The sequence below is a fragment of the Apis mellifera genome, linkage group LG15 (genome assembly GCF_003254395.2).
Source record: "Apis mellifera strain DH4 linkage group LG15, Amel_HAv3.1, whole genome shotgun sequence".
In the NCBI taxonomy this organism is placed as follows: domain Eukaryota; kingdom Metazoa; phylum Arthropoda; class Insecta; order Hymenoptera; family Apidae; genus Apis; species Apis mellifera.
Window position 1 is genome coordinate 7654709 of NC_037652.1, and position 14417 is coordinate 7669125.

A 14417-nucleotide genomic window follows, 5' to 3' on the forward strand; every position below is an offset into this window, starting at 1 on the left:
AGCGAATCGAGAGATGAAACCGATCGATAATTTTGCAGAAAGTGCCGGATTACAAGTTCAGCATGACAGCGACGGCCCAGGACCAGGGAGAGAATCCAAAGTCGAACGTGATCGATCTGGACATACGTGTGGTCGAGTCCCACAAGAAAGCGCCTGTGTTCCTGCCGAGACCCGCCGAGCCGATTCGTTTGCAGGAAAATTTCAGCGACTTCGATGCGAGCATCGTGCAATTAAAGGCTGTGTTGAACAGCGGCGATAAACTTCTGTTCGAGCTGGTTCCAGGCACGACGGAGCAAACCAATAAAGGGAATACCTTCAGGTAAAAAGGAACGATGATTTTTTTCCTAATTATTCAGCGTGTTATATCTGTGCATTTCTAATTCAATTTTCCAACCCGTTTAACAGATTGGAATCGAACAAGGACGTAGCCGATATAAAGCTGTCCCAGCACCTCGACTACGAGAGCAACACGCAGTACACGCTGATCGTGCGTGTGCAGAATAAGTATCAGTTGGCAGCTGAGACTACGGTCGTTATAGAGGTGTTGGACGTGAACGACAATATACCGGTGTTTCGTGAGATGAAGAAGGGGAGCGTGCTCGAGAACGAGCCACCGGGTGTTCCTGTGATGCAAGTGCGCGCCATAGACGCAGACGGGACCTCGGCTCACAATCAGGTTCCATAAACGTTCATTTTCTTTCCTCCAACTTTTCCTTATTCCTCTGTAAAACCGAGCATATTCTATATACTTCCTTTCCAGGTTACCTACGAGCTGGACAACTTCAGAGATCTTTTCGCCATCGACAAGTACACCGGCAACATCACCACGTTGACCACGTTTGACAGAGAAGACGAGGATACGTACAACGTGAAGGTGATCGCGGTGGACAATTCACCGAGCGCCCTTTTCAAGACGGGAGAGCACAACAAGGGCCAGCAAGTGTTCAGGATCGAGATCGCGGATAAAAACGACAATGCACCTCACTTCACGCAAGCCGTGTACACCGCAAACTCGATCCTCGAGAATGCAAACATAAACGAGGCTGTAACGGAGGTGAAAGCCCTCGATTCAGACACCGCAAGCCCAGTTACGTACAGTATCATATTCGGTAACACCGACGATAGTTTCTACATCGAGGACACGACCGGTAAGATTCGCGTGAAGAAACCTTTGGATTACGAGAAGATCACGGAATACAACTTGACGGTTAGAGCGTTCGACGGTTTGTACAACGACACTGCTCAGGTAAAGATTTTCATAGAGAACGTGAACGATAATCCGCCAGTTTTCGAAGACTTTAACAAGAATCCCACTATAGAGGAGGAAAAACTGGTTGAAGGTGAGTGAAACTTAAAGTATATTTAATAAAGGAAAGTATACTAGAGTTTCTAATAAATGGCCACCTTTTTTTCTAGGTTGCATCACCACCGTGGTCGCTTACGATCCCGATATCACGAACAGGAACGCTGATCAGCATATTGCTTACGCCATTGTAAAAGAGGATCAGCAACCTTTGATCGGTATCGATAAATCTGGTTGCATAACGTTGAAGAAACCTCTCGATCGGGATCCGCCCTTGGGATACCCTATGTGGACGGTACATTTTTTTTCCTCCTCCTCCGCTTGACAGAACGAAGACATTGACATCCAATCCTTTCAGGTGATCGTAATGGCTCGGGACGAGGATGGATCTCCGACCGCGTTACGAGAACTGGTAATGGTGAATATCACGTTGATCGATATAAACGACAACGCGCCGTTCCTAGATATGCCGTATCCGGTCGTTTGGGACGAGAACAAGCCACCAGGGAAGATAACGGAGCTGAAAGCTCGGGATTGGGACTCGGAAGAGAACGGTCCACCTTTTCACTTCCAAATAGACAAGAATACCGCGGACGACGAGATTCAGGCGAAATTCGCTATTCGAGATGCCGACTTGTTCGCACGGGTCGAGTTCAATCGGGAAGAACGGAAGAGCTACGATATCCCGATCGCCATCACGGATAGCGGTACACCACCGATGACGGGAACGTCGACTTTGACCGTGATAATAGGGGACGAGAATGATAACCCGATGTCGGAAGGGTCGAGCTCGATATTCGTTTACAATTACAAGGGCGAAGCGCCGAAAACGGAGATCGGCCGGGTGTACGTGAACGATCCGGACGACTGGGATTTGCCCGATAAACATTTCGCCTGGGCCTCGACGCACGAAGGATTTTTGTTGAATCAGGACACCGGCATGATCACCCTTCTACCGGGCATCTCGAACGACACGTTCGTTCTCAAGTTCATAGTGACCGAGCACAGTACGTATATCCCGAGGCATCAAGTGAACGCATACGTGAACGTAACTGTGAAAGAATTGCCGGAAGAAGCGGTGGAGAGATCGGGCTCGGTCCGTTTCTTTGGAATGACAGCGCACGATTTCGTCGCGCCCGATGAAGAAACCGGTGTCAGCAGGAAGGAAATATTTCAAGAAAGAATCGCCGACATGCTTAACACCTCGGTGGAGAACGTGGATGTGTTCACGGTGCTTCACTCGCCGCATCACAACAACGAGAGCTTGTTAGACGTTCGTTTCTCGGCGCACGGAAGTCCCTATTACGCCCCCGAGAAATTGAACACGATTCTGGCCCAGCATGCGAAGGAGATCGAGCGAGAGTTAAAGACCGATATTCTTCTCGTGAACATCGACGAGTGCCTGTTCGAGAAACAGTATTGCAACAATAGTTGTCGTAGCTATCTGAATGCCAGCACGGTTCCGTATCCGGTTTATACGAATACGAGTACGTTCGTTGGCGTACGAGCCATCGTAGATCCCCAGTGCACTTGCCACGTGTACGAACCAATAGTTTGCCTGAATGGAGGCACACCGTTGGCTGACCGATGCGAGTGTCCTCCTGGTCTCGAAGGACCAAGATGCGAGCTTCTCGGCATTGGATTTCACGGGGATGGCTGGGCAGTAATGCCACCGCCTGGTCAAGCTTGCGACGACTCTCACCTGGGTTGGCAAATTCTTTCCTCCTCGAGCTTTTTGTCATTTATTTCAACATCGAACTATCTTTTGTTCATCACGTGAATTCATGTTTCCATTTCAGGTCTAGAGATAACGCCTCACATGGACAACGGTCTTGTGTTTTATTTTGGCCCTATGACGTATAGCCCGAAGATGAAAATTCAAGACTTCATGGCTTTGGAACTGCAACAAGGATATGCTGTTCTTTACATGGATTATGGAACTGGCACTGTGCGACTCGATCAACGGCATATCAAACTCACCGATGGCAAAAGCCACAAGATAGATATTTATTTCACGAAGAATGTAAATACTTTCTATTTTTTATCGTCATTGTGTTATTGCTTTTATCAGTTCTTTTTTAACATCCATTTCTTATGTGTTTTAGGCGATTGAGATGAAGGTAGACAATTGCGGAATTTCAGCTTGCATTAGTTTAACCCCACCGCAAGGACCAAACGAGCTGTTGAATGTAAATAGTCCAATGCAAATCGGTGGAACTTTGACTAATCTTGCACAACTAGCCTCGCAATTAGGATGGGATTTCAAACCTACTAATAAAGGATTCGTTGGATGTATACGCAACATGACTTTCAATGGAAATGTAATATCTTGTAAAAAAGAATGATTAAAAAATGGCCAAATTTCGAGTTTAAAATATAAATATTAATATTTTGCATTAAAGTAATATTTTTACATTTTATATATTTTTGTAGAAAAATTAATATTTTAAACTACTCAAAATTTGGAGATTTTTGATCATTCTCCTTTTTTTAAAGTCTTGTTTGAGCTCATTAAATTGTTCTTATTTATCGATTTTACATATTTCAGACATATAACTTAGGAATGCCATCACTATCTAGAAATGCGGATCCTGGTTGCGATCACGGAATGGCAAAGGCAGTTTCCTTTGGAATCGATACCAATTTTCTTGTCGCAATTTTAGTTTGCATCGCGATTTTGTTAATATTGTTGTTAGCAGTAGTAGTACACAGACGAAAAACTGATGATCTTTACAAGGATATGGACGACATAAGAGAGAATATAATCAATTATGAGGACGAAGGTGGCGGTGAGGTAGATACAGGTTACGACTTAAACGTTCTTCGAACGATTTACGATGCTCCGCCTATCGATTCAAAAATACCACCTGTTGGCATGAAAACGAGAGGTAAGATATCAGTGAATTCTAAATATTCCTATAATATATATTTAATAAGAATGAAAAGAATAACTGTTTAAAAAAGAAAATATATGAAAATAAAAAAAATAAAATATTCATATTTTCTTCTTAATTTCAAGGGTCTGATGAAGTACCAGACATTTGCGGTTTTCTAGACGGCAAGAAAGAAAGCTGTGACAAGGATCCCGATACAAATCCATTCGACGATGTCAGGCATTATGCTTATGAAGGCGAAGGCAATTCAGAGGGTTCCTTGTCGTCTTTGGCTTCTTGTATGTACATAAATATATACATATATTATACATCATGTTATGATCATCGATAATCATTCTTTTGCGATCTTTCTTGCAGGTACTGACGATGGAGATCTCAAGTTCAATTATTTATCGAATTTTGGACCGAGATTCCGAAAATTAGCTGACATGTATGGAGAAGAGCCTAGCGATGAGGAGAGTGACGGTGTCGGAGAACGAGAAAGCGAGAGCTGGTGTTGAGACTTCAATCGAACATTAACTCGAACCGTTCATATCAATTGATTCAGCTAGTTTCAGCTCTCTGACGAAGCTGTATCACTTCGTCATTTCGTGTACTTAATTCGGATTCGAGAATACCTGATGTTCTCTGCTCCCGATACAAGGACACAGTGCTGATTCGTGACAACGATGGTCGTATATTATTTAAACATGATCGAGCCATCGTATCTTCTTCCTTTATTTTTTTTTTTTATTTGTTAAATTTTTTTTCTCTTTTATTGGAGCAAATCGCTCTCGACTTTATACATAACATAGTAGAAAACAAAATTTGCTCGGTGTTTTGAAGACTTATTGTACGATAACTTGCAACACTGTGAGAGATAACGAATATGATTTTAGAATACGCACCGAGTTGCAACGAGAGCTTAAGAAATTAGGAAACAAAGATGATAATATTCTTTCTTGTTGACACGAGAAGAAAGAAAGAAAAAAATAATGGCAATGAAAATCAACGCATCAGTGAGGATGACTATCGCGAATATTTATTCGCGTTGCATCGTGCGACGATGGACACGCGCAATTTGTTCATTGCAACTGTTATTCCGTGCGTGCATTCCACTAGTAACGAATGAATTTTCAGTGTAAAACAATCGCGAAGATCTCTTTTTTCAGAGAACGAAAATGCATTAGAGCTCGTAATTTCTTCAAGCAATCATTCGAGTTACGAGGTCTGGACTTATTTTTTTATACATATGTAATAGGAACGAATAAATATATATATATATATATATATATATATATATATGTATGTATGATGTGCGCGCGTATATATGTATGTGTGTATGTATGTATGTATGTATGAGTGCATATTTGCCTATGTTCATGAGAATATTGTGAACAGAAGTACGTAAAGTATCGACGAAAAATGAAACGGATGAAATTGTAACGATACTTGAAAGAAAAAACGAAGGACGAGAAAAAGACGAAACAAAGATAGCGAGAGTGATGTCGCTCTTCTGCTATATGTATATTTAACTTATAGACTATTTTATTAACCGGTTAATTAACGTGCGCGCGAGTGCGATGAGAAATCGTGTATGCGAAACTTTATATGCGAATACACGTATAAATAAATATCGAATATATGCTGTGTGCGTGTACATAAGCCAACTTAATTGGTATAGAATGACGTGTGCGTGCGATATATGTTCTAAAACATGATGAATGTTCGAGACGTAAAATCGAAAAAATCAGCGAGAAGAGAGCCGAGTGCCATATCGTGCATCCAATGACCAAGATTTATCCACCGAATAATCGTACTCGAATACATATGGTCGCAACGTTACCGGCGGCAAACGGTTCACAAAGCAAAATTGTTTGTCATTCTCTTCTTTTCGATTGTTGACAAGTGCGTATTTGATTGTCACATCTCTCGTCATTTATTTCGTTTCATTCGCGAAAACAACTTTCATGCGTGCGCGCGCTTACGAATATTTCTATGTATATATATATATATATGAAAATATATATATATATATGTGTGTATATATATATATGTATATATATATATCCGTGTACCTATGTAGGCGTTCGCGCACGTACGTACACGTATATATGTGATAATAATTTGTAAGCTTTTTTTACGATAAATCAACCGCGATATGTATATGTATAATAATAATGATAATAGTAACAACAACAATAATTAAAAAAGATACACAAATCGTATCGATAGTGGAACTGGAATAGGTGTGCATGTGTCTTGGATTTGCGCTTCCCGAGTCGGTCTCAGTGCAACCTTGAAAAATTTTACGTGTAATTTATACGATAAGGTAGAATGCAGCTTATATAAAAAGTGTGTGATCTCAAGGATCCGTAAGGATAAGTTCTTACGTATCGTATTATGAATGGATGCTACTTAGAGGATTTTTTGCCATCGAACAATTATAATTATAATTCGGAAAGAAAAATTTTGTCGGAATATTAAAATATGCATCGATGAACACGGACTGTGTTAAACAGGAAAGACGGGCGCGGTTTTTTTTAACGATACACTCCATCTCAGTACAAAGAACGCCTCCGTCGACGAGCGGTAAATAAGAAATGCGACTTATCGACGCATAATGTTATCGAATTAAGTGGCGAAATTTAGTTCGATTTCATATGAAACTTATTTATCGTATATCGGCTATACTAAGAGCGGATTAATTCGCGATATATATTACGTTATTATACTCGAACACTGCCCTTATGTACAATTAAAGAAAAAAAGAGGGAAAAGAAAAGCAAAAATACGATTTTGTTCCGCAACCGACACAAGGATTACGAATAGATATTTTAGCCAGAGGTAAACGTATATACAGGCTTATTGTAAATTATAAGTAAGATTCGCGAGACCAAAACGGTTATTCGCGCGACCTATTTGATATTGTGATAGTTGATCGCAAGATATACACGCAGCACATCTTCTTTACTCGCGAAATCCATCTATCGTCGTCGGAGATACATGTAACCTCGTGTTCTTCTTTCTTTTGTAGCAATAATAAAAGACGATGACATTGAAAGAAAATTATAAATCGGAAATTTCCCAAATCATTCAACACCAGTTAATTAATGAAATTCACAGCAGGCTTCATAGTGACGTTTACTGAACGAGAAAGAAACCTTTGGATCGTTTGATTGCGACATGCTGCCTTTGAAAATCTATCCTTTGACATCGAGCGGAGAGAACTTGTTGAGAAGGGGATGCCGTTAACCTATAAAACGAGCTTCGGTCTCGTTATCCTGTCATATGTGTTCACGTTCGCACGCTTCGAGTATCAAATACGAGGACAACTTTTACGAATCGCGTTGCTTGTTCTATTCGCGATTCTAATTGACGACATGTAAGTGATTATTATATATACACGTGATTGATCATGCTTTATCGATTCTTATGTATCTCGATCTTTAATTTATCTATAGTATATGTTTCGTTTTCGCTAAATTTCATAGGCATCGTAAGCTTCGACCAAGTTTTTTCGCTTTCTCGATTATATTGCTACTATGTTTGATTTTGAATACTGGAGTTGAAGCTCAATTGAATTTTTCGACTGGTTGGGGAAAAAGAAGTCAAAGGATCGGAGTTGTCGAATGGGGTGTTAGAACCGAGTGTGCTACGCAAGCCAAACCTTCAGTGGAACAATTGCTAAGTGTTTACCATTTGATACAGGTATGGCGTTTCTCGACTTGTATCTTACACTCTCAATAGATTGAGCGGGGAAAAAAAGAACGATTATTCGCCAAAAGTGAATTTGTATTTAATTTACAGATAGAAGCGCGAAAAATGTTGGATTGTCGGAAATTGAACGAGTGAATTTGAGAGTAATTCGATTAATATTAGAGGAAACATCGTAGATTAAACATTGGATTGTTTGAGAAAGTCATTCAAATTGTACGATTTTAACAATCATTGGCTAATTTGTTTGAAAGTATCGGATAACTTATATTGGCTTCACATATCCGGTTCTGGCAAACGAAGAATTGCTTGAAATGTTTTCAATCGCACGAATGTGCCTTATAAAATTATCGATACGAATGATAATATAATAATAATAAAGAAGAAATATAATTTCTTTTATATTGTCTTCCTTTAATCATTTATTTATTAAATTTGATTTTTTATATTATATTAAGTCGATCGATATGCTTTTACGGCATTTTTATCATTATTTGGTAGATTTGCACAAATTTTCCGCCATAAACAATTTATTTATTTGTAAAAAAATGATAACGAAATGACTATTTTTTTTTTTATATTATTTTTTTATATAATTGTTAGTTATCAAACTATCGAGAATATGAATTATTATTTTTTTAATATTTGTCTTCTAATTGTATTTAATTGAAAGTTGATCACAATGTGATACAGGTAAGTAAAAATCGATTTGTTCAGAAAAATTTATTATTATATCAAGTAATGGATATTATTAAGATTTTATAATTTACTTTTTTATCTTAAATTCAAAAAATTATTTTATTTATAAAATTTACATTTTATCTGTAATTTATTAATTTTCTCTGTAATTTTTTATTTGTTATAATGACATTAAAATTTAAAAATATCTATGTTTTAATATGATAATTTTTACAATTCTTATTTATTATAAATGTTTTTAAAATTAATTACATATGAATTATAATAATGTGATATGATCAAACGAGATTTAATATATCGAACACTTTTTAAATCGATTAATAGAAATCGACTTTTTATACATTCGATATATTCAAGTATTAGATATATTCGATATATTCATGAATCTAAATACATCAGTATTATATGATTCTGAGTAGCAACACATATTATCATGTTTTACACCTTTCACAAGTAATTTCTAGTTCTTTTTTTAAATAAAAATGCGATGAATACATTATTGTAACATTTATCGAAATCAATATAAAGAATAATGTCTCTTGATTAATTTTGTAACAATTATAACTTTAAGCAGCTTGAAATAACCTATATAAAACATTTTCCCGAGATAATTCAAGTTTATAGGAAAAAAGGAACAATAACCGGCGTCTTTATATTTTATTTGAAAAAACTTCTTCAAGGATTATCAAATAAAAGGAATAACGATGTATGTGATGCAATATTCCGGTTTGTTATCAAAGCAGTTAAGTACGAGTTACATTCGAAACGGAACAAGGTTAGCTTCTTTTGGACAATACAAAAATTATGGAAGATTTCTTCAGTATCGTGATAGAGTAGCATTTTGGTTGAAAGAACAACGTGTTCAAGTAACTAGAGCTTGTGCAAGGCAATTTGAATTTATTGCTGCACAACGTATTAGGAGGAGCTTGCAAATATTTCATTTATATACACGAATATGGGATGAAGTAGCGCTTAAAGAATTTATAAAAACTTGGAAACGTCGTACATTGAAAAATGCTAAACATTTTTTAACGAGTAGTATCGGTGTAACGATATATAATTGGGATCGTGAAAGAATAAGTGAAGAAGAATTAAATAGGTAAAGTTATTTTTATATTTCTTTTTAAAGATTAAAATTTCCCATAATATTTTTATTACATTGATTATTTTATTTATTCATATTTTACGCTTCCTTCTTATTAGTTGTACACAAGAAATTGAAGGAATTTATAAGTTAAGAGATACTACAGTTATTTGTCAAAAATGTAACCAAAGAATTCTCATAGATAATCCACAACCAGGAATAAAATATTGTACATGTTATGGTGAAAAATTTAGTGCCACTTCCAATGCAGATCGTACGTAAATATTTTCTTCTTTAATTCTTATTGTTTTTGTAATGAACATATTTATATATAATTAACATATAGCTACTTTGATTTCAGCGGATGGTTGGAGACCATATATAGAACGACAAGATATGCTTATTTGGAGAAGAGAAGAACCAAATTTTGGAGGATTATTTTCATATAAAGTTTATGGTACATTTTCTGATGTTACAGCTGAAGATTTTCTGCATACTCAGATAGATCTTGAATATCGAAAAAAATGGGATGTAACTGCTCGAGAATTACAAGTTGTAGATACTGATCCATCATTACAAAAATCTGATAACAATGGTATTGATATTATATATTGGGAAACAATATGGCCGGTATGTTATAATCCATGTAACAGAAACAATTATTTATTTTTAATTTTATTATTTTTTGTATATTTATTGCAATTTTAGAGATTATTTATGAACAGAGACTATGTATATCAACGAAGATGGGTTATTGATAAAGAAAAGCAATTAATCATAATTATAAGTAAAGTAACGGAACATCCTCATGTGCCTAATAAACCTGGAATATACAGGTATCCTAAGTCCTTTTGAGAATTTTTTCTCATTCTTCTATACAACGCAAAATTTATTCATTATATGTATAATAAATAAGTAAATATATATATTTATTGTGTGTGTATATGTGTGTGTGTAATGCGCGCGCGCGCGCATGCGTGCGTATTAAGTACATGCATTTTTGCATTGTATATATTGAATTAGTCAATTAGCATTTTTTTAGTTTTATATTTCATTATATAAAAATACTTGAATTGTAAACTAAATGTAAAAGTAGGAAGAAAACTTTAAAAGATTTTCTGTTAACATTAAATAGAGTCACAACATATTGGTCATATATGGTGATAAGACCTTATACAGAACTTCATCAGCCAGGTATTGAATTTGGCTTAACTTATTTTGATGATCCTGGTGTAAATGTTCCATCTACGATTACTTCATGGGTTACAATGACAGGTATATCTTATATATTTTTAAAAAAAATTACATAAAAAAGATTTTTTTTAATATGTATAACTTTATATTTATATATTTTAGGATTGCCAGATTTTCTACTTCGTATGAGACATGCATCGAAAAATTATCAAAATTATAAACTTACAAAAGATGCAAATATTTCGACTGCTAATCGCATTTTTGCAAACGACGATGTTATTTCTGAACATAGTGTGGATGATGAAAGTGATAAAGAAAGTGAAATACTGGATGCTAGAGATACGCAGGAATCTGATCTTATTGAGGAAATCGAAACTTTAACGTTTACAGAAATGGAACAAAGTGATACATGTGATGTGAGTGACATGAGTGATGAAGATATAGATATAGAAGACTCAACCGACGAAGGCAGGGGTTTATTACGTTATTTTTTTCTTACAAAACTATTTGTTTGACCAATAATTGCAATATATTTGAAATAATGAAATTGGTTTTGGCCAATAGAAAGTCTTTAACATGATGTTGTACGAGCAGAGTGGTAATGTAATCCGTGATCACGATACAAAGATACAGGTAGAAATGGATACATTGGATCACCGGCGTTACGTCAGCGATGATATCATACATGAAATATACAATTTTGATGAAATCAGCATGAAGAATTTTTAAAAATAATATTTTATTTTTATGATATTCTGTAGGATAACAAATGAGACTGATTATATTTGTAATTAGTTTCTTTTACACTATTCATTGTATCATAAAAAAGGAAAACATGTGAAAAAATGTTCAATTATAAAAAATTGTCAGGTAAACAGATGGAATTCATACAAACTCTTTTTGCTACATGTCCATATAACACAACCAAAATGCCATGTTGTATCTATGTACATTCAGGGTAGTGCAAATATAAATAATTGCATAGAATATGAAAAATTAATTTTCTACACGCACATATATTCAAATTTCTTATATACAATTACATATATATGTCTGTATACATGAACTGATCTATTTTGACTATTTATAAAAATTGTAAATAATCTGTGTAATGTAATATATATCTTAATATAATACAAATAATAATTTACATAATGATTATAAAATGTTTGCAATATTAAACATGATATTGCATAATTATTTTGCATTTATACTGTACTATAAATTTTTTACATTTAGAAATAGTTTGAAAGCATGTAAATGTTTTATATTCTAACACTACAATATTTGTATCAATTTAAAAAAAAAATATCATAGAAAGAAAGATGTATATTATATACCTGATTGTACAATAACTTGTTCCCATTTATGTGTTGTTTCCATTTAATAATATTGTCTTTCAGATGTCTCTACCTCAATAAAAACTTTTGATATCAAAAAGACTATGCTATGCTATATTCTCTATAGCAGAAGTCAAAAATGTATCACCTTCTTCATCAATTTGAAAACAAATTTCCTCTGGTAATTGTTTTGGTTTAGATTTAAAACCAAAACAATCTTGATCATGACATTTTTGATAAATTGTATTATTTTTTAAGTTTACAACCAAAAATATATTATTACTTTTATGCCATCTGTCAATATTTTCACAATACCTATTAACAAAAAAAAATAATGCTAATTCTATTACTAGTTTTATAATTTTATTATTATATATAAAAAATTATATATACCTATATCCCAAAATTTCATATACTAATATTTTTATATCTTCAAAATATTTACATAGACGTATTTTTCCAGGATATATCATACTGTGGATATATTTATCCAACATTGGATATTTTGAGCAAACATTATTTTTTTCTTCATAATTATATTGATGTTCTTCTTCTTTGAAACATTTTGTATTTACAGCACCACTTTGTAAACATTCTAATAATATTAAATCTTTTTTCATAACAAAATAGGATATTAAAGAATCTAAAAATAGGTTTAATTCTTTGTCATTGGTTGTATTGAATGGAATGTATTGACAATCATTGGCGATTGTTAGATTTGATTGTTTTCCCCATTTGGTAGATTTATATATCCTAAAATGCCTATTTTTAGTGTAAACTGAGGTATCAACAAATAATTCTTTGCCTTTTTTCGTTTTAACAATCAATCGTTCGACTAGCGATCTATCGAAATAACTTAAAATATTATGTTCTTTTTCCTTAAACGTAATATAATGCAGTATATCATTACATACTAATTTTACTAATTTACCGACATGGTAATTATCTTTAAAAGCTATATTTTTAACATTAAATATAACGTGTCTGCTGAATTTTTCATTAGTACTTGAATCTAAATTAATTACATTATATCTATTGCAAGGTACACGCCAATGTTCAAGTAGATACGCACAAAAAATATCGATTAATAAATTTGTCATAAAAGGACCATTTTTTTCCGAATTTATTTCGATCGAATATTCTAAGTCCAAATATAATCGGCAGGGATGATTTTCAGGAATTACCTGGATTAAATTTATTGCATTATTTCCGTGTACACTTTCTCTAAATACATAATGAAATATACATTACCTCATAAGAGCATCGCCTTTCTTCTGATCGATGCTTGTAATACCACCAATATATTTCAGGATGGGCTACTACAAATTTACGACAACCATTATCTTTCTGATAAACAAAAGTACAAAACATATTATAATCATTACTCTCTTTTGAAGCCATATTAAGTGCATCTACTTGTTTTTTAAATTCCATCCAGAACATAGGTGGTTTTAAAATGCTCAATGGCATTTTTGGAGATTTTTTCAGTAATTCATTATTGGATTTTCGTTTTTCAATATCCTGTAATTTTGTAATCGTTTCGACGTTGTAAAATTTATTCGTATTGATAACGCTCATATTTAATTTCTTTTTTAAAACTTGAATAAATAAAATTTAACCTAAGTATTGAATACATTGATACATTGTTTTGCTATAAAATATGCTATATATATATCATGAACTAGGCAGTTTAAATGAGATGAAACCGCATATAGTTTTTCGGAACGTGTCTCTGTCCGTTACTGACGAAGCAAATAAATTATTATATATTTTTAAGAAAGATTTCAAAACTTTTTAAAGATTATTAAATTCTGAGATCAGATATTAATAAAATTAATAAAAAATTAATTTTATTCAAATTTGTATTTTTTTTATATCCTTTTTCAAAATAATACAAATACAATACTTAAATTCATGAAAATTGTACTTAAAATATTTGAAATATATATCGAGTTATTGTTTTAACTGTGAAATAATAATATGAGTATTAATTAGATTTTAAATTTATAGGATTCAAAATATCGAGAATAAATGTTTTCTGAACAATTCGTACATCAATTCATCGATCAAAATCGAATTGATTGTAATCGAAGAATTTTCTCTTTTTAATAAATACGTCATTCGTGTGAATTCATTATTATTTATAATAATAAGTTTATAAAATTTATAAAAAAAAGATATAAAATGATTGTTTTGTTAAGGATTTT

The 14417-nt window shown here is 33.8% G+C and overlaps 4 protein-coding genes across 9 annotated transcripts in view; 3 read left to right on the top strand and 1 right to left on the bottom strand.

Annotated features, from left to right (window-relative positions):
• Window positions 1-7252, top strand: part of LOC410585 (DE-cadherin) — a 36891-nt gene extending 29639 nt beyond the window's left edge. Inside the window, exons 6-15 of one of the 2 annotated variants that reach the window (XM_006563550.3) lie at window positions 39-319; window positions 406-676; window positions 761-1340; window positions 1417-1598; window positions 1662-3009; window positions 3103-3326; window positions 3409-3624; window positions 3852-4191; window positions 4323-4475; window positions 4555-7252. In XM_006563550.3, coding sequence (XP_006563613.1) covers window positions 39-319; window positions 406-676; window positions 761-1340; window positions 1417-1598; window positions 1662-3009; window positions 3103-3326; window positions 3409-3624; window positions 3852-4191; window positions 4323-4475; window positions 4555-4697 — 3738 coding nt within the window. In that variant the 3' untranslated portion in view covers window positions 4698-7252. The remainder of the gene's footprint in view (window positions 1-38; window positions 320-405; window positions 677-760; window positions 1341-1416; window positions 1599-1661; window positions 3010-3102; window positions 3327-3408; window positions 3625-3851; window positions 4192-4322; window positions 4476-4554) is intronic. The other variant, XM_006563549.3, reaches the window with a different exon arrangement.
• LOC102656552 (hypertrehalosaemic prohormone) lies at window positions 6887-8295 on the top strand. 2 transcript variants are annotated; one of them, XM_006563546.3, is made up of 4 exons: window positions 6887-7023; window positions 7303-7561; window positions 7671-7887; window positions 7987-8295. In XM_006563546.3, exons 2-4 carry the CDS (start codon window positions 7422-7424, stop codon window positions 8029-8031), a joined length of 402 nt encoding a protein of 133 aa, XP_006563609.1. In that variant the 5' UTR covers window positions 6887-7023; window positions 7303-7421; the 3' UTR covers window positions 8032-8295. The 2 variants fall into 2 exon arrangements, with proteins under 2 accessions (XP_006563609.1, XP_026301088.1); XM_026445303.1 differs by having other exon boundaries at window positions 6901-7023; window positions 7306-7561.
• Window positions 8296-8968: 673 nt separating this feature from the next.
• LOC552633 (stAR-related lipid transfer protein 7, mitochondrial) lies at window positions 8969-11857 on the top strand. Of its 3 annotated transcripts, XM_016916529.2 has the most exons (7): window positions 8969-9691; window positions 9796-9950; window positions 10023-10306; window positions 10385-10512; window positions 10812-10951; window positions 11033-11338; window positions 11435-11857. In XM_016916529.2, exons 1-7 carry the CDS (start codon window positions 9297-9299, stop codon window positions 11443-11445), a joined length of 1419 nt encoding a protein of 472 aa, XP_016772018.1. In that variant the 5' UTR covers window positions 8969-9296; the 3' UTR covers window positions 11446-11857. The 3 variants fall into 3 exon arrangements, with proteins under 3 accessions (XP_016772018.1, XP_006563616.1, XP_625010.3); XM_006563553.3 differs by having other exon boundaries at window positions 11033-11857; XM_625007.6 differs by having other exon boundaries at window positions 10038-10306; window positions 11033-11857.
• Window positions 11487-13882, bottom strand: LOC726041 (DNA-directed primase/polymerase protein). 2 transcript variants are annotated; one of them, XM_006563552.3, is made up of 4 exons: window positions 13596-13882; window positions 13462-13529; window positions 12604-13394; window positions 11487-12525 (listed from the first exon to the last, which is right to left on the bottom strand). In XM_006563552.3, the coding sequence occupies exons 1-4, from the start codon at window positions 13786-13788 to the stop codon at window positions 12318-12320; spliced, it is 1260 nt and encodes a 419-aa protein (XP_006563615.1). In that variant the 5' UTR covers window positions 13789-13882; the 3' UTR covers window positions 11487-12317. The 2 variants fall into 2 exon arrangements, with proteins under 2 accessions (XP_006563615.1, XP_001121815.3); XM_001121815.5 differs by having other exon boundaries at window positions 13462-13881.
• Between the last annotated feature and the right edge of the window lie 535 nt (window positions 13883-14417).

Coding starts and splice junctions, on each gene's coding strand:
- LOC102656552 (XM_006563546.3), top strand. CDS start 7,422: ATGCCGTTAACCTATAAAACGAGCTTCGGTCTCGTTATCCTGTCATAT. Junction 7,562..7,670: donor GCGATTCTAATTGACGACAT/GTAAGTGATTAT, acceptor TAAATTTCATAG/GCATCGTAAGCTTCGACCAA. Junction 7,888..7,986: donor GTGTTTACCATTTGATACAG/GTATGGCGTTTC, acceptor TTTAATTTACAG/ATAGAAGCGCGAAAAATGTT.
- LOC552633 (XM_006563553.3), top strand. CDS start 9,297: ATGTATGTGATGCAATATTCCGGTTTGTTATCAAAGCAGTTAAGTACG. Junction 10,513..10,811: donor AATAAACCTGGAATATACAG/GTATCCTAAGTC, acceptor AACATTAAATAG/AGTCACAACATATTGGTCAT. Junction 10,952..11,032: donor TTCATGGGTTACAATGACAG/GTATATCTTATA, acceptor TATATATTTTAG/GATTGCCAGATTTTCTACTT.
- LOC726041 (XM_001121815.5), bottom strand. CDS start 13,788: ATGAGCGTTATCAATACGAATAAATTTTACAACGTCGAAACGATTACA. Junction 13,395..13,461: donor AAAGGCGATGCTCTTATGAG/GTAATGTATATT, acceptor AATTTAATCCAG/GTAATTCCTGAAAATCATCC. Junction 12,526..12,603: donor TATGAAATTTTGGGATATAG/GTATATATAATT, acceptor TTTTGTTAATAG/GTATTGTGAAAATATTGACA.